Genomic DNA, 22,883 nt, shown 5'->3' with positions numbered 1-22,883 from the left:
ATAGTGCACCTAGCACACATCTCACCATGTGTGGGCATCATTAGAACCACAAACTGTTGTCATTCTTCAATATCACTTATTTTGGGGAGGGTGGGGCATTTCTTTGGTATGAGGTCTTCACTGCCGGTATTAACTATAAATATAGATAAGACAGAAGGCCAGTTGAGTATTAAGTGCACCTATTTTGCAGATATTTCCAAGAATTCCGCTATGAAATTGTTCACTTAATTTTTTCACATAAACACAGTTTGAATCCGTCTTTCCAGTGAAACGGTTTGGTATTCAGCAAAAGGAGAAGGCTGGAAGCGCTCTCTGAAGTCATAAAGTCCTAATCCGTCCCATGACAAACAGGGAATTTTCCAACGAACTCTGCTTATAGATTTTGTGCTTTGGCCTTTACAAATTGTTCCCAACATCAGAATCTCTATACAATGCATCAATTTTCCATGATATAGATGGGAAATTACAAGGGTCATTGGGTGTGAGCTTCAGGTTTAAACAAGATTATCACAAGTGCCATGTCTACTCACTTGGAAGGGCGGATACCCGCTCTTCTAGACTCAAGTGAATCCCTTTTCACATCTATACTCCTTTACCTTTACTTTTTGGGGAGAGGAATCCCATCAGGGTCCAACTCCTGAACATGATGGTACCTGCATGATTGGCCGCATCACTGAAGTTAGTATTGTTGTGATATAACTAATAGCTAAATCCATTACACCGCTTACTGGCACTGTTGTGTGGACAGGTTGTTTTCACAGCCATAGAAGTCTTTATTGTCATCTATTACCAGTTTATAGACTGTGTTTTCCTCAACCTTAAGAGTGCTGTCACAACTTATTGCAACAAGGAAATAAGCTGCTCCATATTTGTTAGGTCTCTATACATATGTTTTAAATTAATCAAAACTTACCTGAGTCGGAACCAGGGCTGTAACCATAAGTTGGCCAGGATGGAACTTGCCATGGGGAACTGGTCAAGGAAGATGCACTAGACTAGATCAATTAGTATTACAAGATTTTGCTGGGATGACTGGCAAGCTGCCATATCCTCCGCCTCTCAGCATCTTTTAAACCTCTGGATATGGACTAGAGATGTGCAGGCTCTGATTTAAAAGCAGGATCTTATTGGCTATCAACTGTCATGTGATTTGGGATAGCCAATAAGATCCTGCTTTGAAATCAGAGTAAATCAGAACCTACACATCTCTAATATTGATCAGTGTACTGAAGGTGCCCCTACACGGTACAATTATTGTATACAATTTGGACTAGATCGCATCGCATAGGTTTTGCAATGCAATGAGATGAGATCTAGTATAACAAGTATGTGCAGCACATACTTTTTGAGCTGTGCGATGAGATGTTTGACGGGAGCGCGCATCTCATCACATCCAACAATTGTACCGTGTATAGGCACCTTCAGTATACTATTTGATCTTGTAACATAGTTGTCTAGCTTACAGTTGATTTATGCAAATAAGATGCACAGCCTGAGCCGCCCAGGAAATGGCACAGTGAGGGGGACTGTTTGAAGCAAATGAAGCCACATTATATAAGGACACATCTGCATACATCAACCTGAGCACAGGGTTAGTAAACAAGTGGAAAAAGGAGGGACAGCGGGACAGTCTCCAATTAGCGGGACTGTCCTGCTGTAATTGGGACAGTTGATGTACGTGATACGGTTATCCAAAATGCACGGTTGGCCATCTGAGCTGTTCTCCATTGCCCCCCAACTGAGAGGGGAAAGGTGGCAGGGATGTTGGCGCTGAAAAGGTTAGTGGGGTAGCAGAGCGGTCAGCCAGCAGGAAAGGAGAGAGATGTCAGGAGGCTGCAGCAACTCAGCCTAGGGATGGCTATCGATGATTCAAAATCATCAATGGTTTATAGCCGATGTAGAATAGTTTTCCCATTGATGGGGAGAACAAGATGGTTTCCCTCCATCAATGTCAAGCATAAACAAATATATTTTTCTTTTTCTCCAAGGGGCTGGGACATGGAACAAGCTCCACCCTTGACACCCATGAAGCCCAGCGCCCATGTTTGATTTGCCTACAGGCCAAATCGGTCAAAGAAAATCCATTGCATAGTATACAACTATCGGTGGCCAGTTGCGCTATTGCAATAGATAGCTTCGCCTCACTCAGGCAGGTAGTTTACTTTCACTTTCTGCCTGACGGGGCTGAGCACTGACAGAAGGGTTGGATCTATCTCCTCAGTAAATATTTCTGGCTGACTGGACACACCATATTACTCGGCAGGGCAGAGGGAGCATGAAAGTAGGTACCAGGGCACAAAATGTACCCTCGCGGGCTTGCTTCGCTAGTTACGCTTCGGTTCTGGTTACTAGAAGGAATAGGTGGTGGCGTGAATTGAATAAAGAAATTGTTGTTCCACTGCTACATGGTATGTTCCATTGGTCATGTTTACCAAACTACATTCAATACAGAGGAACTAGCCGCACCCATGACAGAAGAGGAGGAAGCCAGGCCGAGCCCAAGGAGTGAGTGGGAAAGATTTGGAGTGTAAATACCGCAGTATAGTTTAGCGGCCTTTCGGCTTTGTTGAATTTTTAATGTGCCCCACTGTCTTAAAAGGTTGAAGACCCTTGCTGTACCTCTATACCCACCACTAAATTACTGACCACTATGTACATCTATACACTCCACTATACTGATCCTCTGTACTTCTAAACCCACCACTAGATTACTGACCACTCCGTACCTCTATACTCACTACCACATTACGGACCCATCTATACTCACCACTACATAATGACTCATCTAGACCTACCACTATACTGGCCACTCTGTACCTCTATACCCACCACTACATTAATGACCCCTCTGTACCTCTATACCTGGTATTTCATTACTGACCAACCTCTACCTCTATACTCTAACACTACACTACTAACCACTATGTAATTCTATAAGCACCACTACACTACGAACCTATCTATACCCACCACTATTCTGACCACTCTGTACCTTTATACCCACCACTACATTACGGACCCATCTGTACCTCTATACCTCGCATAACATTACTGACCAATCCCTACCTCTATACACACCACTACATTACTAACCACTAAAGTATGTACCTCTATACCCTCCACTACATTATAGACCCATCTATACCGCTATACCCACCACTACTTTATTGACAACCATGTACCTTTATATCCACCACTACTCACAGATCTATATATATATATATATATATATATATATATATATATATATATATATATATATACACACACACATATATAAATACACTCATATGTACACATTTATTTAGTCTCGTAATGTAAATTTGGTTTTCCTCCCAGCAGCTGGTTTTTAGAATTGGGGAAAAGACTAATGAGAGAGAAGGAGAGCAGAGGACTGGCACCCACCCTGGTATCACAGTAATAGCATATCCCCCTAACTGCGCTTTTAAATGAAAGAAGTGTAATCAGCACAGATCCGCATGAGACGACATATGATACGGCTTTGTGTGTGAGTTTTCACAGCAAATAACTTCACTGTGGCGGTGTAATCCTGCACCCATAGGGCGGTATTCAATGAGCCAGAATCGCCAAGTTTTATGGCGATTCTGTGTTTTTTTCATGTGTGCCGGCGATTTTATGAGCTGTATAAGCGAATCACCCTATTCAACGTCGTCTATTCGCCGCTGACGACCGGTGAATGAAGCACCAATCGCCAAATGTGATTCTCTACAAATCGCCGGTATTTGTCTATAGGAATTTTCATGGGGATTCGCCGGTAGTCGACGGGAATCACCCATGAATCGCCAAAAGTGTATTCAATGTGAAGTTGGCGATTCTTATTTCTTGTTTCATATCGCCGTTCCTCACCGAGTGTCCCTCGTCATCTTTTTATGGTGAACTTTTTTAGGAACCTGTGAAATAATTGGTTTTAAGTGTTCAATTTAACTCTGCAAGTGTAATGTATTATTATTTGCTGCCCTGTTGTGATGTGATGGTCGTAGAAGTGCTATACAAATATATATTTAATTTTTTCTGGTATTTTTTTTTTCTCCCACAACGCACTGTTCTTACCCATGGTGCACCTCACTTACCCATGATTCTCCTCCCCACCTCACTCCTTCGTTTGGCTTTTGTGCAGATTACACAGCTTTTGCAGTCTGCTGTATTGGAAACGTTTTTGTAGGGTAATTTGCGTTTTTTTGCATTTCACTGCAATTTCTTTAACACTGACTACAGTAATGGAGCTGTTCAGGGATACTATTGTTGTTTTCATGCTGAATGCCAGTGTGGAGGAGGAGGTAGATATGATGGAACATGACACTAGTATTCCGGCGATAGCTCCATTAGGTGAGTCGGTGCGGGTTTCAGTCCCACGTCCACGCCACTTTCGTACTAGGCGTGAACTGGGTGATCTCACCGAGGCGGAGGTGATTTCTAATTATCGCCTTTCGTCTGCGGCAATCCATATGCTGTACGATCTCATGGAGCCAGACCTGGTAGCACGGAAACGGGGCAATCACGCACTCACCGGTTTCCAGAAACTGTTGGGTGCGTTGCATTTTTTTGCGTCGGGCACATTCCAGCCCACTTTAAGCCAAACATGCGGTTATTCACAGCCAACCCTCTCCCGCTGTATAGCACAGGTCATAAAGGCATTCCGCAAATTAACGACCCAGTATATTAAATTTCCTGATCAAGACAGCGAATGGAATGAGATCAAATTTGGCTTTTTCTCAAAATGGAAGTTTCCCAGTGTTTTGGGCGCGATCGACTGCACCCATGTGGCGTTCAAACCACCGCGTGCATCAGAGGAATGTTTTCGGAACCGAAAACACTTCCACTCGATGAACGTTCAGGTGGTTTGCGACCACCAAATGAAAATAACCAACCTCCTTGTGGGTTTTCCTGGGTCGACCCACGACTCGTTCATTTTAAGCCAGTCCGCCCTGTATGCCGATTTCGAGCACGGCCGAATGCCGGACGGCTGGCTGTTAGGTAAGTAGTATGTTTTTTTTGGGTGGGGGGGGGTTTTGATTTGTCTTGAAATCCAGACATTGTTAATAATGTAATATTTTTTTTTTTGGTTTCCATAGGTGATGCGGGTTATCCCAATAAGGACTGGCTCCTGACCCCATTATCTGATCCTGTGGGCGAAGCTGCTGAAAGGTACCAAAGGGCTCACACGACAGCGAGGGCTGTAATTGAGCGAACCTTCGGTGTCCTTAAAAGCCGGTTTAGATGTTTAGACATGACCGGCGGAGCCCTTTTATACTCACCGGCAAAGGTTTGCGGCATAATTAATGCTTGTTGTATTTTACACAACATTTGCATTGCAAACCGTTTGCCGGTGACCGTGGATGCTGCGGTTTTCCGGCATGGGGACCTTTCAACAGCTTTGCTCGCCGGTATGAATGAACGAGTGGATGCGAGAGCTCGACTCATCCGGTCATATTTTGCCCAATGTGAGTATTTGTAGTCCAAAGTTTGTGGCTTGTTTGATTAGTTATATGATATTTAACACTTTTCATTAATTTATGTTTTCTAGAGTTCCGTTTGGGCACGTTAGTGTTTTGGCCTGTTGCCGTTGTTCCTTCGGTTTTCTACGGTTCTTTTCCAGTGTTGTGGATGTTTGCCGCTGTTGTTGCGTGGCTGCTATCCCAAGGCTACGTTTCAGTTATCCCGTGAGTATCGCTCCGCCTGTGGGAAGGAGGGGAGGGTTTGGGCCCTGTGAGGTGTCACTAACCCCTTTTTTTTATTTTCCGCAGCCTATTCCTGCTTAATACTTTCTGGAGGGCCCTACAAGCAGCTGGATCCTGTGTGCAGCGGATGAACCCCTGATGTGTGAGGGCTGCTGGCAGGTGTGGGTGCGTGATGCCTTTCCCATGGGCTACTGTGCAGTTACCCAGTGAGTATCGCTCCAGCTGGGGGAAGGAGGGGAGGGTTTGGGCCCTGTGAGGTGTCACTAACCCCTTTTTATTTTCCGCAGCCTATTCCTGCTTGATAATTTCTGGAGGGACCTACAAGCAGCTGGATCCTGTGTGCAGCGGATGAACCCCTGATGTGTGAGGGCTGCTGACAGGTGTGGGTGCGTGATGCCTTTCCCATGGGCTACTGTGCAGTTACCCGGTGAGTATCGCTCCAGCTGGGGGAAGGAGGGGAGGGTTTGGGCCCTGTGAGGTGTCACTAACCCCTTTTTATTTTCCGCAGCCTCTTCCTGCTTGATAATTTCTGGAGGGACCTACAAGCAGCTGGATCCTGTGTGCAGCGGATGAACCCCTGATGTGTGAGGGCTGCTGGCAGGTGTGGGTGCGTGATGCCTTTCCCATGGGCTACTGTGCAGTTACCCGGTGAGTATCGCTCCAGCTGGGGGAAGGAGGGGAGGGTTTGGGCCCTGTGAGGTGTCACTAACCCCTTTTTATTTTCCGCAGCCTCTTCCTGCTTGATAATTTCTGGAGGGACCTACAAGCAGCTGGATCCTGTGTGCAGCGGATGAACCCCTGATGTGTGAGGTCTGCTGGCAGGTGTGGGTGCGTGATGCCTTTCCCATGGGCTACTGTGCAGTTACCCGGTGAGTATCGCTCCAGCTGGGGGAAGGAGGGGAGGGTTTGGGCCCTGTGAGGTGTCACTAACCCCTTTTTTTTATTTTCCGCAGCCTATTCCTGCTTGATAATTTCTGGAGGGACCTACAAGCAGCTGGATCCTGTGTGCAGCGGATGAACCCCTGATGTGTGAGGTCTGCTGGCAGGTGTGGGTGCGTGATGCCTTTCCCATGGGCTACTGTGCAGTTACCCGGTGAGTATCGCTCCCCCTGGGGGAAGGAGGGGAGGGTTTGGGCCCTGTGAGGTGTCACTAACCCCTTTTTTTTATTTTCCGCAGCCTCTTCCTGCTTGATAATTTCTGGAGGGACCTACAAGCAGCTGGATCCTGTGTGCAGCGGATGAACCCCTGATGTGTGAGGGCTGCTGGCAGGTGTGGGTGCGTGATGCCTTTCCCATGGGCTACTGTGCAGTTACCCGGTGAGTATCGCTCCCCCTGGGGGAAGGAGGGGAGGGTTTGGGCCCTGTGAGGTGTCACTAACCCCTTTTTTTTATTTTCCGCAGCCTCTTCCTGCTTGATAATTTCTGGAGGGACCTACAAGCAGCTGGATCCTGTGTGCAGCGGATGAACCCCTGATGTGTGAGGGCTGCTGGCAGGTGTGGGTGCGTGATGTCTTTCCCATGGGCTACTGTGCAGTTACCCGGTGAGTATCGCTCCCCCTGGGGGAAGGAGGGGAGGGTTTGGGCCCTGTGAGGTGTCACTAACCCCTTTTTTTTATTTTCCGCAGCCTCTTCCTGCTTGATAATTTCTGGAGGGACCTACAAGCAGCTGGATCCTGTGTGCAGCGGATGAACCCCTGATGTGTGAGGTCTGCTGGCAGGTGTGGGTGCGTGATGCCTTTCCCATGGGCTACTGTGCAGTTACCCGGTGAGTATCGCTCCAGCTGGGGGAAGGAGGGGAGGGTTTGGGCCCTGTGAGGTGTCACTAACCCCTTTTTATTTTCCGCAGCCTCTTCCTGCTTGATAATTTCTGGAGGGACCTACAAGCAGCTGGATCCTGTGTGCAGCGGATGAACCCCTGATGTGTGAGGTCTGCTGGCAGGTGTGGGTGCGTGATGCCTTTCCCATGGGCTACTGTGCAGTTACCCGGTGAGTATCGCTCCCCCTGGGGGAAGGAGGGGAGGGTTTGGGCCCTGTGAGGTGTCACTAACCCCTTTTTATTTTCCGCAGCCTCTTCCTGCTTGATAATTTCTGGAGGGACCTACAAGCAGCTGGATCCTGTGTGCAGCGGATGAACCCCTGATGTGTGAGGGCTGCTGGCAGGTGTGGGTGCGTGATGTCTTTCCCATGGGCTACTGTGCAGTTACCCGGTGAGTATCGCTCCCCCTGGGGGAAGGAGGGGAGGGTTTGGGCCCTGTGAGGTGTCACTAACCCCTTTTTTTTATTTTCCGCAGCCTCTTCCTGCTTGATAATTTCTGGAGGGACCTACAAGCAGCTGGATCCTGTGTGCAGCGGATGAACCCCTGATGTGTGAGGGCTGCTGGCAGGTGTGGGTGCGTGATGTCTTTCCCATGGGCTACTGTGCAGTTACCCGGTGAGTATCGCTCCCCCTGGGGGAAGGAGGGGAGGGTTTGGGCCCTGTGAGGTGTCACTAACCCCTTTTTTTTATTTTCCGCAGCCTCTTCCTGCTTGATAATTTCTGGAGGGACCTACAAGCAGCTGGATCCTGTGTGCAGCGGATGAACCCCTGATGTGTGAGGTCTGCTGGCAGGTGTGGGTGCGTGATGCCTTTCCCATGGGCTACTGTGCAGTTACCCGGTGAGTATCGCTCCAGCTGGGGGAAGGAGGGGAGGGTTTGGGCCCTGTGAGGTGTCACTAACCCCTTTTTATTTTCCGCAGCCTCTTCCTGCTTGATAATTTCTGGAGGGACCTACAAGCAGCTGGATCCTGTGTGCAGCGGATGAACCCCTGATGTGTGAGGGCTGCTGGCAGGTGTGGGTGCGTGATGTCTTTCCCATGGGCTACTGTGCAGTTACCCGGTGAGTATCGCTCCCCCTGGGGGAAGGAGGGGAGGGTTTGGGCCCTGTGAGGTGTCACTAACCCCTTTTTATTTTCCGCAGCCTCTTCCTGCTTGATAATTTCTGGAGGGACCTACAAGCAGCTGGATCCTGTGTGCAGCGGATGAACCCCTGATGTGTGAGGGCTGCTGACAGGTGTGGGTGCGTGATGCCTTTCCCATGGGCTACTGTGCAGTTACCCGGTGAGTATCGCTCCAGCTGGGGGAAGGAGGGGAGGGTTTGGGCCCTGTGAGGTGTCACTAACCCCTTTTTATTTTCCGCAGCCTCTTCCTGCTTGATAATTTCTGGAGGGACCTACAAGCAGCTGGATCCTGTGTGCAGCGGATGAACCCCTGATGTGTGAGGGCTGCTGGCAGGTGTGGGTGCGTGATGCCTTTCCCATGGGCTACTGTGCAGTTACCCGGTGAGTATCGCTCCCCCTGGGGGAAGGAGGGGAGGGTTTGGGCCCTGTGAGGTGTCATTAACCCCTTTTTTTTATTTTCCGCAGCCTATTCCTGCTTGATAATTTCTGGAGGGACCTATAAGCAGCGGGATTTGCAGTTTCTTTTGCTGGTCTCTGGACGGGGAAGTCTCCAGCGGGTGAACCCCTAAAGTGTACAGGACCTGCAGGACCAAAGGCTGTACCTGTCATGTGCGAGCACATTCATTAAAACCAAATCTGGGGTGAGTATGGAACTACGTGGGGGACTGGTGGTGGGAGGCTATAGGAGACAGTCACCGATCATTAACCCCTTCTTTCTTCTTTGCAGTTTCTTTTGCTGGTCTCTGGACGGGGAAGTCTCCAGCGGGTGAACCCCTAAAGTGTACAGGACCTGCAGGACCAAAGGCTGTACCTGTCATGTGCGAGCACATTCATTAAAACCAAATCTGGGGTGAGTATGGAACTACGTGGGGGACTGGTGGTGGGAGGCTATAGGAGACAGTCACCGATCATTAACCCCTTCTTTCTTCTTTGCAGTTTCTTTTGCTGGTCTCTGGACGGGGAAGTCTCCAGCGGGTGAACCCCTAAAGTGTACAGGACCTGCAGGACCAAAGGCTGTACCTGTCATGTGCGAGCACATTCATTAAAACCAAATCTGGGGTGAGTATGGAACTACGTGGGGGACTGGTGGTGGGAGGCTATAGGAGACAGTCACCGATCATTAACCCCTTCTTTCTTCTTTGCAGTTTCTTTTGCTGGTCTCTGGACGGGGAAGTCTCCAGCGGGTGAACCCCTAAAGTGTACAGGACCTGCAGGACCAAAGGCTGTACCTGTCATGTGCGAGCACATTCATTAAAACCAAATCTGGGGTGAGTATGGAACTACGTGGGGGACTGGTGGTGGGAGGCTATAGGAGACAGTCACCGATCATTAACCCCTTCTTTCTTCTTTGCAGTTTCTTTTGCTGGTCTCTGGACGGGGAAGTCTCCAGCGGGTGAACCCCTAAAGTGTACAGGACCTGCAGGACCAAAGGCTGTACCTGTCATGTGCGAGCACATTCATTAAAACCAAATCTGGGGTGATTATGGAACTACGTGGGGGACTGGTGGTGGGAGGCTATAGGAGACAGTCACCGATCATTAACCCCTTCTTTCTTCTTTGCAGTTTCTTTTGCTGGTCTCTGGACGGGGAAGTCTCCAGCGGGTGAACCCCTAAAGTGTACAGGACCTGCAGGACCAAAGGCTGTACCTGTCATGTGCGAGCACATTCATTAAAACCAAATCTGGGGTGAGTATGGAACTACGTGGGGGACTGGTGGTGGGAGGCTATAGGAGACAGTCACCGATCATTAACCCCTTCTTTCTTCTTTGCAGTTTCTTTTGCTGGTCTCTGGACGGGGAAGTCTCCAGCGGGTGAACCCCTAAAGTGTACAGGACCTGCAGGACCAAAGGCTGTACCTGTCATGTGCGAGCACATTCATTAAAACCAAATCTGGGGTGAGTATGGAACTACGTGGGGGACTGGTGGTGGGAGGCTATAGGAGACAGTCACCGATCATTAACCCCTTCTTTCTTCTTTGCAGTTTCTTTTGCTGGTCTCTGGACGGGGAAGTCTCCAGCGGGTGAACCCCTAAAGTGTACAGGACCTGCAGGACCAAAGGCTGTACCTGTCATGTGCGTGCAAGGTGTTAAGTAATGTTGTTTCTCATCAATAAATTTTACATGTTTATTCACCTCTCGTCCATGAAACCAGTTCATGTCAAATGGAATATAGCTAGCTTGAGTTTGTGTTTGATTTTGGTAGAGTTTTTAAACTATTGAAAATAGTGATAAATCAATCAATTATATGGTCAAATCTAAGTTATCTAAGCTATGGGAACACTCTCCCAAAATCATTTGCTTTCTGAAACTATCACCCTGTAATAGGCCCAGAAATTCGCTTTTTGGATCAATCACTACTGTTATGAGATGGCGGGGATTGCTCCCAATATTTCACTGAGACACCTTCAGAAATCTATTTAGGTGTATTTGGCAAGAATGACATATTTAAGGAAAAGCTTAGAAATAGGAGTATCAGTGAAATATAAACCCAAAAAGTACTTGGTGTAAACCGGCACCAATCTGGAAACTCCTAGCTTGTATGCATGTAAAATAAAAAAAAAACCTTAATATTTATCTGACACTGACCCTTTATCATTTTTTTCAGTCGTTTCAAAAGAAAATGGTTCACAACTGAAAAATGGAATAATACTCATCTGATACCTTTTTAATAACATTCAGAAGCAAGAAAGCAGTCAATATATTTGAAAAACTTTATTTAACTTTTTTTCACATGTTAAATTCCGAAATAAATTAATACCATGGTAAAGACTTTCCCGGTGTCAATTCTTCATCCTTACCGTCGGTATAACCTGCAAAAAAGGAGAGCAAAGTTTTGAAATTGGTATCAAAAACCTATTTGGGAAAAGATGTGAGTTGCAAGCTGTGGGCACCGGATGCAGAGTAAGCGTTGTGGTAACGCACAAGCCAGCCACACTTCAAATGCGCCTGGTCTGGGCGTTAGCACAAGGGACAAGATGTGACTTGCAAGTTGTGGGCACCGGATGCAGAGTAAGCGTTGTGGTAACGCACAAGCCAGCCACACTTCAAATGCGCCTGGTCTGGGCGTTAGCACAAGGGACAAGATGTGACTTGCAAGTTGTGGGCACCGGATGCAGAGTAAGCGTTGTGGTAACGCACAAGCCAGCCACACTTCAAATGCGCCTGGTCTGTGCGTTAGCACAAGGGACAAGATGTGACTTGCAAGTTGTGGGCACCGGATGTGGGCACCGGATGCAGAGTAAGCGTTGTGGTAACGCACAAGCCAGCCACACTTCAAATGCACCTGGTCTGGGCGTTAGCACAAGGGACAAGATGTGACTTGCAAGTTGTGGGCACCGGATGCAGAGTAAGCGTTGTGGTAACGCACAAGCCAGCCACACTTCAAATGCGCCTGGTCTGGGCGTTAGCACAAGGGACAAGATGTGACTTGCAAGTTGTGGGCACCGGATGCAGAGTAAGCGTTGTGGTAACGCACAAGCCAGCCACACTTCAAATGCGCCTGGTCTGTGCGTTAGCACAAGGGACAAGATGTGACTTGCAAGTTGTGGGCACCGGATGTGGGCACCGGATGCAGAGTAAGCGTTGTGGTAACGCACAAGCCAGCCACACTTCAAATGCGCCTGGTCTGGGCGTTAGCACAAGGGACAAGATGTGACTTGCAAGTTGTGGGCACCGGATGTGGGCACCGGATGCAGAGTAAGCGTTGTGGTAACGCACAAGCCAGCCACACTTCAAATGCGCCTGGTCTGGGCGTTAGCACAAGGGACAAGATGTGACTTGCAAGTTGTGGGCACCGGATGCAGAGTAAGCGTTGTGGTAACGCACAAGCCAGCCACACTTCAAATGCGCCTGGTCTGTGCGTTAACACAAGGGACAAGATTTGGGGACAAGATAGATTAGAGGGTGCACTTGGGTATTACTCACCAATAGGTATGTAGCTTTGGCATTCTCCCCGTTTTGGATTTTAGGAGTTCAAAATCAATTTCCAATGCACTGCACCCTGAAAAAATGAAAAAAAAAAAAAAAGGTGTTTGCACTGGGTGTAATTTTGATAAATATTAACAAATGGTTTAAAGGTTGCATTACAAGGGTAGAAATGTGGGATCAGATTGCTCTTTTTATGGCCCATTATTACATCCACCATATGTAAGGAGCTTTCATCATTTCCCAACAATTATCAATGCATGCACGCGCATGCATTGCATAACTGTTACGCCCAACTCCTTAGTGAACACAGCTGTAGAAAAAATTTGCAAGGGTTAAATAATCATAAGAAAAGACAAACTGAAAGTAGGAGAAAAGAAAGCTTTGTATATTAACATAAAAACAAACAACATGTAAAATAAATGGAAATATACGACCGTGTTCACTGTGCAGGGTCCTCCTCCGCCGGTCCCGGCCTTTGGGCGGTTGAAGCTCGAGCAGGAGATGTGCGATGTGGTGGTGTCCTTGGTCTTTGGCTGGAGGGTGGAGGAGGTGGATACATTCCAGCGTAGCCTTGGTATGCCTGAGAAGATCCAGCCCACGATGTTTGGAGATGCGCAGGCTCCTGATGCCGACTTGATGAAGATGGTGGCATCCACGGTGAAGGGGTGGCTCTCGCTGGTTGTCCCACGTTGTCCGGATTGTATCTCCGCTGCAGGGAACTGGCGATCATCATGCAGCTTGCCGCAATTTGTGTCTGGCAGGTGGAAATTTGTCTCAGGGTCTCCTGTTGACACGCTGCATTCTCAACCAACTTGTAGATCCCGGTCATCATCACCTGGTTATCCTCTCGACGTCTGCGTTCGGATTCCACCCAGTCTTCATGCCGTCTTCGCTCTATTTCGGCCCAATCCTCCTGGCGTCTTCGCTCGATGTCGGACATCGTTGTGGCCAGTGTTTCAAGATGCTTCTCCATGGCTGTCATCCTCTGCTCCATCATGATCCGGTACTGGTTCTGATGATCTTCTATTTCAGATGCCAATTGCCGGACTCTATGGACGCGCGTTGGAGCCTGTTCTCTCTGGATGTCCTCCACGAGCTGCATTCCGGCTATAAAAAAAAAGGACAAGATAAATAAATTTTATCAATTCCACACAATGTAATCTTTAAAAAAATAAAAAAAAACCACAAGGTTACAAACAAATGGCAAAAGCTTACAATCCATCAGTGGTGGTCTGGTGGGATCCACCTCCTCCTCATCTTCAGACGCTTCCTCGATGTCCTGGATGGAATGATGATAACTTGGAAGCTGATGGGCCAATCCTCCACTTGCTGTAGATCCTTCTTCACCCAGTGGGGTTTGCAAGCTGCTGTCTTCAAATCCTTGAGAGGTGTCTTCTGTTTGAATGGACGATTCAAACTGACTGATCGAGTACAGATCCAGGGTGATGGTCTCTTCCTGTGTTGACGGTTCTTCAGCCGGTTGGCTTACATGGGTGTCTTCTGTCCGATCTTCAGCAACGACAACTGTTGAAATGAGAATATACATTTTAGAACATTGCAATATAATTTTAGAGAGAGCAAAGTAGTACAAATAATTACCCTGCTCCTGAGTTTGCGAAGGTGCTGTTTCTGCAGGTGTTGTCTTCCGTCTTCTTCGTTGCGCAGGTGGAATTTGCGCTTCCAGAGCATTCAACACTTCTGCTCTGCGGACATTGGACTCCACAGAGCCTGGAACACCTTCCACCATGATTGGATTCATGTGTTCCTGGATGGCTCGTTCCCACGGCTGCCATGAAACTTGTAATGGTGGTCCGCCTCCAGTCCCAATTAGATGTTGCCTGACTTGGCCCATCTTCCGTTTTGTGTGCCGTCGACAATCATTGTATCGTTTGTGGCATTTGTCGATCGACCTGACGTTGCCACTCACTGCTGTAATCTAAGATGCAAAACATCACATTATAAACAATCAAATAATGCACTTTTTTAAATGGATTTATTTTAATAAAAAAAAAGCAATGAACCTTCTCTGCAATCGAGGCCCATATTCTTTTACGCTCTCTACTGCTCGTTTCCTGTCTTCTTTGTCCACACAGTTGGTCATAGAACTTGTGGACCATTTCAACCAGCACGTTGCTTTCTGCAGTAGTGAACGGGATGCTCTCTTCTTCTCCCTCGGCAAGTTGGTCTAGGGGAACCTTTTTTTTCCTGCCAGGTTTCTTTCTCGCTACGGGTGGTTGGACCCCAGAACCACTGGGTTGTTCGTCCAGTGTTCTGTCTGTAGCCTTTAAAAAACAAACAGTGTCAGCAAAATTACACATAGATTTAGCATATATTAAACATTAACTTCATGATGTATTAAGTATTTGGCCACGCCCCTTTCCGTCATATGTTGTTCGCCTGCATCTTTCTGCGTTTCAGCAAAGAGAACTGCAAAATGCCGGCGATAACCGGAAATTATCACGGACTGTATTCATATCTGAGCTGGGTTCCCCAGACTGCTGTATATAGGGGACATCACAGGGCTGTATGTCGGACAATAATAGGATGTTATACTGAATAATCCAAACAGGTTATTCAATTAGGATGAGTATGTGTGCTACTGGAGGGAAATATTCCCTCATGTTATGTAAATGGCTGTAATATGTTCCCTAAGCTTTGTATACTGTATCCCATACTGCTACATATGCATATGAAGGCAAGAAGAGCGTTTTATGAACACAAGAGAAACTGGGAGGATAAGCGTTGCCCGTGGTTACGTCACTGCCTCCTGGTTATGTTGTTAGTAAACTGTGATGGTAGCATGAATAAGGGATTTGCTACAATGAAGTTAATTATGGCAGTCTTCCCGAATGCTTAATACCTAAAGAATATAACTGTATATCTAGAGTCAAATGGTCCGGCTAGAAGCGACCAAAAGCTTAGATTAGAATCTGTTTAGTTTGTGTATATTTTTTGGTTCTGGGATCAAAGGGCCTCTTTATATATCATGCAACCGCACCCAGCATAGGAAGGGTTAAAAATTCCAGAGGGTGGTGGAGAGGGGTGCCTTTGGGATTTAAGTGGTTGTTTGCAGGGAGAGAGAGGCAGAGAAGTGTCCGAGCGTCTGCGCTGGGAGTTGTGGACTAGCGTGTCCTGGCCATCTGATGTTAATCTGAAGGATAACATGGTAAGGTTCTGATAACGTGAATAATACTGATGACCTTTCTGTATATAATGTATATAGACTTTAAATGCTGATTTTACATGTAGAACCCGTGTGTAAAATAAAGGTAATACTTTGGTATCTTTGCTATTGTTTATTCCTGTGCAATCTTTGGAACTAGGAGTGACCCCGGGGCTCTGCGTGAGGCTTAAGTCGCGCTGCGCTGCTGCATGATCCCGGGATCTTCACACTGGTTGCCAAGGGGGGGGGGTCAGCAGAGTAGGTGAGCAGGCTATCAACGCGGCGGGGGACTGGACCAGCTGACACGCTGATCTAAGTCACATTTGCATCATCCTTTACCCCGCCACCCTGACAGTGCGCAGATCTACTCTGCTGAGAGCGGCTGTTACAGCATCCTATCCTGTCCCCACCCCCCACCCCTCCCCACTGCTCTCAACAGCAGAGTGGACTTAGGATGCAGAGTTTGAAAAGTTAACCTGCTCTCATGCAGGGTTCGTGATGCGCAGCAGCAGCAAAATATATAAAACCTACAGTCATCGGCGTCCGGTGGCCACTGTTTAATGGGTCCCGGCGCCCACTTTTAGGGTAAAATACGCGCTAGTGCGTTGTTGCGAAACCTGTCTATTCATCAAGTTTTAAAGAAGTTACCTGTGTCCTTCTCCTTTTAGTTGTTTGTCTTGATTGAGGTGTTCCTTCTCGATCTCCATGCTCCATGTCGTCCTGCACCGGCCGGCCAGGGTTACTTGTGGATATCCTATCACCATCTTCCTCCCTTGTAGTCATCTCCACTGGACTCGTCTCACCTGAAATAGAAAGAAGAGGGGAAAGGGGTTCCACGGTCCTTGTCCGATGAGACATTCCTGTGGAATATAAACACAGATATAGCAATATTAATTTACATTTTTTTACCTTTACTGTGCAATTAACCTACCTTAAGAAAATTTTGTGAAAATGACACTTAGGGGCGAGGCAAACCCAAGTGGGGTGCAAGGTGCAGGCATGCTTGTCAGGGATGCTGGGGTGTAGTGGGGGGGATCCCGACATGCTATGTTCGTGACCCAGGGCCCCCATTTTAAAATGGCTGCAGGTTTTTTTTTTTTTTTTTCCTTTTTTTTTGGCTGCAGTCATTTTAAAATGGGGACTCACGACCACGCCCAAAGCATGAAGGGCACCCACCACAACACTCCAGCACCCCAAACAAGCATGCAGCATGGCCGCACATGGCACCCACACATGATCCACAATAAAAAAAACCCCAAACAGGCAATTTTGTGAAAATGACACTTAGGGGCGAGGCAAACCCAAGTGGGGTGCAAGGTGCAGGCATGCTTGTCAGGGATGCTGGGGTGTAGTGGGGGGGATCCCGACATGCTATGTTCGTGACCCAGGGCCCCCATTTTAAAATGGCTGCAGGTTTTTTTTTTTTTTTTTCCTTTTTTTTTGGCTGCAGTCATTTTAAAATGGGGACTCACGACCACGCCCAAAGCATGAAGGGCACCCACCACAACACTCCAGCACCCCAAACAAGCATGCAGCATGGCCGCACATGGCACCCACACATGATCCACAATAAAAAAAACCCCAAACAGGCAATTTTGTGAAAATGACACTTAGGGGCGAGGCAAACCCAAGTGGGGTGCAAGGTGCAGGCATGCTTGTCAGGGATGCTGGGGTGTAGTGGGGGGGATCCCGACATGCTATGTTCGTGACCCAGGGCCCCCATTTTAAAATGGCTGCAGGTTTTTTTTTTTTTTTTCCTTTTTTTTTGGCTGCAGTCATTTTAAAATGGGGACTCACGACCACGCCCAAAGCATGAAGGGCACCCACCACAACACTCCAGCACCCCAAACAAGCATGCAGCATGGCCGCACATGGCACCCACACATGATCCACATTAAAAAAAACCCCAAACAGGCAATTTTGTGAAAATGACACTTAGGGGCGAGGCAAACCCAAGTGGGGTGCAAGGTGCAGGCATGCTTGTCAGGGATGCTGGGGTGTAGTGGGGGGGATCCCGACATGCTATGTTCGTGACCCAGGGCCCCCATTTTAAAATGGCTGCAGGTTTTTTTTTTTTTTTTTCCTTTTTTTTTGGCTGCAGTCATTTTAAAATGGGGACTCACGACCACGCCCAAAGCATGAAGGGCACCCACCACAACACTCCAGCACCCCAAACAAGCATGCAGCATGGCCGCACATGGCACCCACACATGATCCACAATAAAAAAAACCCCAAACAGGCAATTTTGTGAAAATGACACTTAGGGGCGAGGCAAACCCAAGTGGGGTGCAAGGTGCAGGCATGCTTGTCAGGGATGCTGGGGTGTAGTGGGGGGGATCCCGACATGCTATGTTCGTGACCCAGGGCCCCCATTTTAAAATGGCTGCAGGTTTTTTTTTTTTTTTTTCGTTTTTTTTGGCTGCAGTCATTTTAAAATGGGGACTCACGACCACGCCCAAAGCATGAAGGGCACCCACCACAACACTCCAGCACCCCAAACAAGCATGCAGCATGGCCGCACATGGCACCCACACATGATCCACAATAAAAAAAACCCCAAACAGGCAATTTTGTGAAAATGACACTTAGGGGCGAGGCAAACTCAAGTGGGGTGCAAGGTGCAGGCATGCTTGTCAGGGATGCTGGGGTGTAGTGGGGGGGATCCCGACATGCTATGTTCGTGACCCAGGGCCCCCATTTTAAAATGGCTGCAGGTTTTTTTTTTTTTTTTTCCTTTTTTTTTGGCTGCAGTCATTTTAAAATGGGGACTCACGACCACGCCCAAAGCATGAAGGGCACCCACCACAACACTCCAGCACCCCAAACAAGCATGCAGCATGGCCGCACATGGCACCCACACATGATCCACAATAAAAAAAACCCCAAACAGGCAATTTTGTGAAAATGACACTTAGGGGCGAGGCAAACCCAAGTGGGGTGCAATGTGCAGGCATGCTTGTCAGGGATGCTGGGGTGTAGTGGGGGGGATCCCGACATGCTATGTTCGTGACCCAGGGCCCCCATTTTAAAATGGCTGCAGGTTTTTTTTTTTTTTTTTCCTTTTTTTTTGGCTGCAGTCATTTTAAAATGGGGACTCACGACCACGCCCAAAGCATGAAGGGCACCCACCACAACACTCCAGCACCCCAAACAAGCATGCAGCATGGCCGCACATGGCACCCACACATGATCCACAATAAAAAAACCCCAAACAGGCAATTTTGTGAAAATGACACTTAGGGGCGAGGCAAACCCAAGTGGGGTGCAAGGTGCAGGCATGCTTGTCAGGGATGCTGGGGTGTAGTGGGGGGGATCCCGACATGCTATGTTCGTGACCCAGGGCCCCCATTTTAAAATGGCTGCAGGTTTTTTTTTTTTTTTTCCTTTTTTTTTGGCTGCAGTCATTTTAAAATGGGGACTCACGACCACGCCCAAAGCATGAAGGGCACCCACCACAACACTCCAGCACCCCAAACAAGCATGCAGCATGGCCGCACATGGCACCCACACATGATCCACATTAAAAAAAACCCCAAACAGGCAATTTTGTGAAAATGACACTTAGGGGCGAGGCAAACCCAAGTGGGGTGCAAGGTGCAGGCATGCTTGTCAGGGATGCTGGGGTGTAGTGGGGGGGATCCCGACATGCTATGTTCGTGACCCAGGGCCCCCATTTTAAAATGGCTGCAGGTTTTTTTTTTTTTTTTTTCTTTTTTTTTGGCTGCAGTCATTTTAAAATGGGGACTCACGACCACGCCCAAAGCATGAAGGGCACCCACCACAACACTCCAGCACCCCAAACAAGCATGCAGCATGGCCGCACATGGCACCCACACATGATCCACAATAAAAAAAAACCCAAACAGGCAATTTTGTGAAAATGACACTTAGGGGCGAGGCAAACCCAAGTGGGGTGCAAGGTGCAGGCATGCTTGTCAGGGATGCTGGGGTGTAGTGGGGGGGATCCCGACATGCTATGTTCGTGACCCAGGGCCCCCATTTTAAAATGGCTGCAGGTTTTTTTTTTTTTTTTTCTTTTTTTTTGGCTGCAGTCATTTTAAAATGGGGACTCACGACCACGCCCAAAGCATGAAGGGCACCCACCACAACACTCCAGCACCCCAAACAAGCATGCAGCATGGCCGCACATGGCACCCACACATGATCCACAATAAAAAAAAACCCAAACAGGCAATTTTGTGAAAATGACACTTAGGGGCGAGGCAAACCCAAGTGGGGTGCAAGGTGCAGGCATGCTTGTCAGGGATGCTGGGGTGTAGTGGGGGGGATCCCGACATGCTATGTTCGTGACCCAGGGCCCCCATTTTAAAATGGCTGCAGGTTTTTTTTTTTTTTTTTTGGCTGCAGTCATTTTAAAATGGGGACTCACGACCACGCCCAAAGCATGAAGGGCACCCACCACAACACTCCAGCACCCCAAACAAGCATGCAGCATGGCCGCACATGGCACCCACACATGATCCACAATAAAAAAACCCCAAACAGGCAATTTTGTGAAAATGACACTTAGGGGCGAGGCAAACCCAAGTGGGGTGCAAGGTGCAGGCATGCTTGTCAGGGATGCTGGGGTGTAGTGGGGGGGATCCCGACATGCTATGTTCGTGACCCAGGGCCCCCATTTTAAAATGGCTGCAGGTTTTTTTTTTTTTTTTCCTTTTTTTTTGGCTGCAGTCATTTTAAAATGGGGACTCACGACCACGCCCAAAGCATGAAGGGCACCCACCACAACACTCCAGCACCCCAAACAAGCATGCAGCATGGCCGCACATGGCACCCACACATGATCCACATTAAAAAAAACCCCAAACAGGCAATTTTGTGAAAATGACACTTAGGGGCGAGGCAAACCCAAGTGGGGTGCAAGGTGCAGGCATGCTTGTCAGGGATGCTGGGGTGTAGTGGGGGGATCCCGACATGCTATGTTCGTGACCCAGGGCCCCCATTTTAAAATGGCTGCAGGTTTTTTTTTTTTTTTTTCCTTTTTTTTTGGCTGCAGTCATTTTAAAATGGGGACTCACGACCACGCCCAAAGCATGAAGGGCACCCACCACAACACTCCAGCACCCCAAACAAGCATGCAGCATGGCCGCACATGGCACCCACACATGATCCACAATAAAAAAAAACCCAAACAGGCAATTTTGTGAAAATGACACTTAGGGGCGAGGCAACCCCAAGTGGGGTGCAAGGTGCAGGCATGCTTGTCAGGGATGCTGGGGTGTAGTGGGGGGGATCCCGACATGCTATGTTCGTGACCCAGGGCCCCCATTTTAAAATGGCTGCAGGTTTTTTTTTTTTTTTTTCCTTTTTTTTTGGCTGCAGTCATTTTAAAATGGGGACTCACGACCACGCCCAAAGCATGAAGGGCACCCACCACAACACTCCAGCACCCCAAACAAGCATGCAGCATGGCCGCACATGGCACCCACACATGATCCACATTAAAAAAAAAACCCAAACAGGCAATTTTGTGAAAATGACACTTAGGGGCGAGGCAAACCCAAGTGGGGTGCAAGGTGCAGGCATGCTTGTCAGGGATGCTGGGGTGTAGTGGGGGGGATCCCGACATGCTATGTTCGTGACCCAGGGCCCCCATTTTAAAATGGCTGCAGGTTTTTTTTTTTTTTTTCCTTTTTTTTTGGCTGCAGTCATTTTAAAATGGGGACTCACGACCACGCCCAAAGCATGAAGGGCACCCACCACAACACTCCAGCACCCCAAACAAGCATGCAGCATGGCTGCACATTGCACCATGCACAGTAAAAAAAAAAAAAAAAAACACTCAAGCAAAAAAAAGTTTAAAACCCCCCAAAAAACGGGGGGCACACATACTGCAAACAAACAAACACTCACCCACCCCATACAACAAACCCCCATAGCATTGCAGTACAAACACATCACAATACTCACCTGCAAAAGAAAATATGCACTCCACTCCAGGCTCCAGGCTCTGCTCTCTGCTCTCTGCTCTCTGCTCTCTGCACGTGTTCAGGGAGAACTATTAGCTGCAGCAACTCACTCCACCCCTGCTGAAAGCTAATAGCAGAGCTACGCAGCAGGGAAGTCACTTATATATTAGATGGAAGAGCAGGAATATATACACCCGCCCTCCACCCAGTCACCAGATACGCTGGATTGGCTGAGAATCGCCGTTGGGGGCGGCGATTCTCAGCCACGTTGAATAGGGTGACACAGCTAGTCCCGGCGACTTCAGACGAATCCCTACGCGTGGCGAATCGCCGTCAAAAAACCGGCGATTGACTGGCGAATGTGATACCTGAATCGCTGTGACCAGCGATTCAGGTCATTGAATACCGCCCATAGACTGGAGACACCGGAGGGACTCGCATAGCACAGAGGAGGGCCCCTTTCACAAATCACTGCTTTACCACCTCTGTCCATATAATCAATATAATCATAAGAATGTACTTTCAGATAAAAATTGTTCTTAAAATGGACCCGTTACTCACAATGAGTGGCGGCAGTCATGTCATAGGCTACAGTGTAGTCATAAGAATTAAGCCAATGGAATAACAGAACGACAGAACTACATGGACATGAATGTTAGCCATATAGTGGGTTCTTAGCCAAACCACAAGCTGCAATAAATGCTCAATATCACCTGATAGTTAAGCCTATGGCAAGTAGCCAGTGATATCACTCAGAATTAAGTCTATAGAGTACCTGTAAGGGCTGTTTCACACAGTACGGTTCCTGCCGCACGGTGAAATCCCGTACGGCCAGGGAGCCGTGCCGCACTCAGCAGTTGTGAATGGACACTATTGTGTCCATTCACACGGGACGGCCACGGCCCGGCCGCACGGCTGCAGCCGGATCCCCCCACTGGAAGGGACGGCTGCCGGGCTGTGGCCATCCCTGCCATTATAAAATTCTGAGTGCGGCGCGGCTCCCTGACCGTACGGGATTTCACCGTGCGGCAGGAACCGTACTGTGTGAAACAGCCCTAACAGTCTTTGAATAGCAGGAATCAGTGGGCGTTAGGCAATGACATGCCAACACAGGAGCAAAGGAGAGTCATCACGTAAGGTGTGCCACACTACATCTTAGTACATGGGGTAGATTTATTAAGCTCAGTGAAGTGATAAAGTGTCAGGTTTTTATCACCGGTCAATCAG

The 22,883-nt window shown here is 48.1% G+C and overlaps 1 protein-coding gene and 3 long non-coding RNA genes across 7 annotated transcripts; 3 read left to right on the top strand and 1 right to left on the bottom strand.

Annotated features, from left to right (window-relative positions):
- Positions 1-5,791: 5,791 nt before the first annotated feature.
- On the top strand, positions 5,792-7,490 carry LOC146007827 (uncharacterized). Of its 2 annotated transcripts, XR_014444409.1 has the most exons (7): positions 5,792-5,905; positions 5,987-6,126; positions 6,208-6,347; positions 6,653-6,792; positions 6,877-7,016; positions 7,101-7,240; positions 7,325-7,490. It is a non-coding gene; the product is annotated as an uncharacterized LOC146007827 (long non-coding RNA). The 2 variants fall into 2 exon arrangements; XR_014444410.1 differs by lacking the exons at positions 5,792-5,905; positions 5,987-6,126; positions 6,208-6,347 and adding an exon at positions 6,434-6,568.
- A 68-nt stretch (positions 7,491-7,558) lies between these two features.
- Positions 7,559-9,281, top strand: LOC146007022 (uncharacterized). The gene is made up of 8 exons (XR_014444201.1): positions 7,559-7,685; positions 7,767-7,906; positions 7,991-8,130; positions 8,215-8,354; positions 8,436-8,575; positions 8,657-8,796; positions 8,878-9,017; positions 9,102-9,281. It is a non-coding gene; the product is annotated as an uncharacterized LOC146007022 (long non-coding RNA).
- Positions 9,282-10,527: 1,246 nt separating this feature from the next.
- LOC146007826 (uncharacterized) lies at positions 10,528-11,405 on the top strand. The gene is made up of 2 exons (XR_014444408.1): positions 10,528-10,719; positions 11,241-11,405. It is a non-coding gene; the product is annotated as an uncharacterized LOC146007826 (long non-coding RNA).
- On the bottom strand, positions 10,726-16,797 carry LOC146007825 (uncharacterized). 3 transcript variants are annotated; one of them, XM_083146501.1, is made up of 6 exons: positions 16,374-16,794; positions 14,584-14,844; positions 14,162-14,498; positions 13,778-14,086; positions 12,560-13,669; positions 10,728-11,445 (listed from the first exon to the last, which is right to left on the bottom strand). In XM_083146501.1, the coding sequence occupies exons 1-5, from the start codon at positions 16,581-16,583 to the stop codon at positions 13,002-13,004; spliced, it is 1,785 nt and encodes a 594-aa protein (XP_083002627.1). In that variant the 5' UTR covers positions 16,584-16,794; the 3' UTR covers positions 10,728-11,445; positions 12,560-13,001. The 3 variants fall into 3 exon arrangements, with proteins under 3 accessions (XP_083002624.1, XP_083002627.1, XP_083002626.1); XM_083146498.1 differs by having other exon boundaries at positions 10,726-11,445; positions 13,778-14,498; positions 16,374-16,797; XM_083146500.1 differs by lacking the exon at positions 10,728-11,445 and having other exon boundaries at positions 12,529-13,669; positions 13,778-14,498; positions 16,374-16,797.
- Between the last annotated feature and the right edge of the window lie 6,086 nt (positions 16,798-22,883).

Source organism: Crinia signifera, chromosome 6, assembly GCF_055691185.1.
Source record: "Crinia signifera chromosome 6, ASM5569118v1, whole genome shotgun sequence".
NCBI classification, from domain to species: Eukaryota; Metazoa; Chordata; class Amphibia; order Anura; family Myobatrachidae; genus Crinia; species Crinia signifera.
Note: the sequence above shows the minus strand (reverse complement) of the source record. Positions and strands in the feature narration are given on the sequence as shown.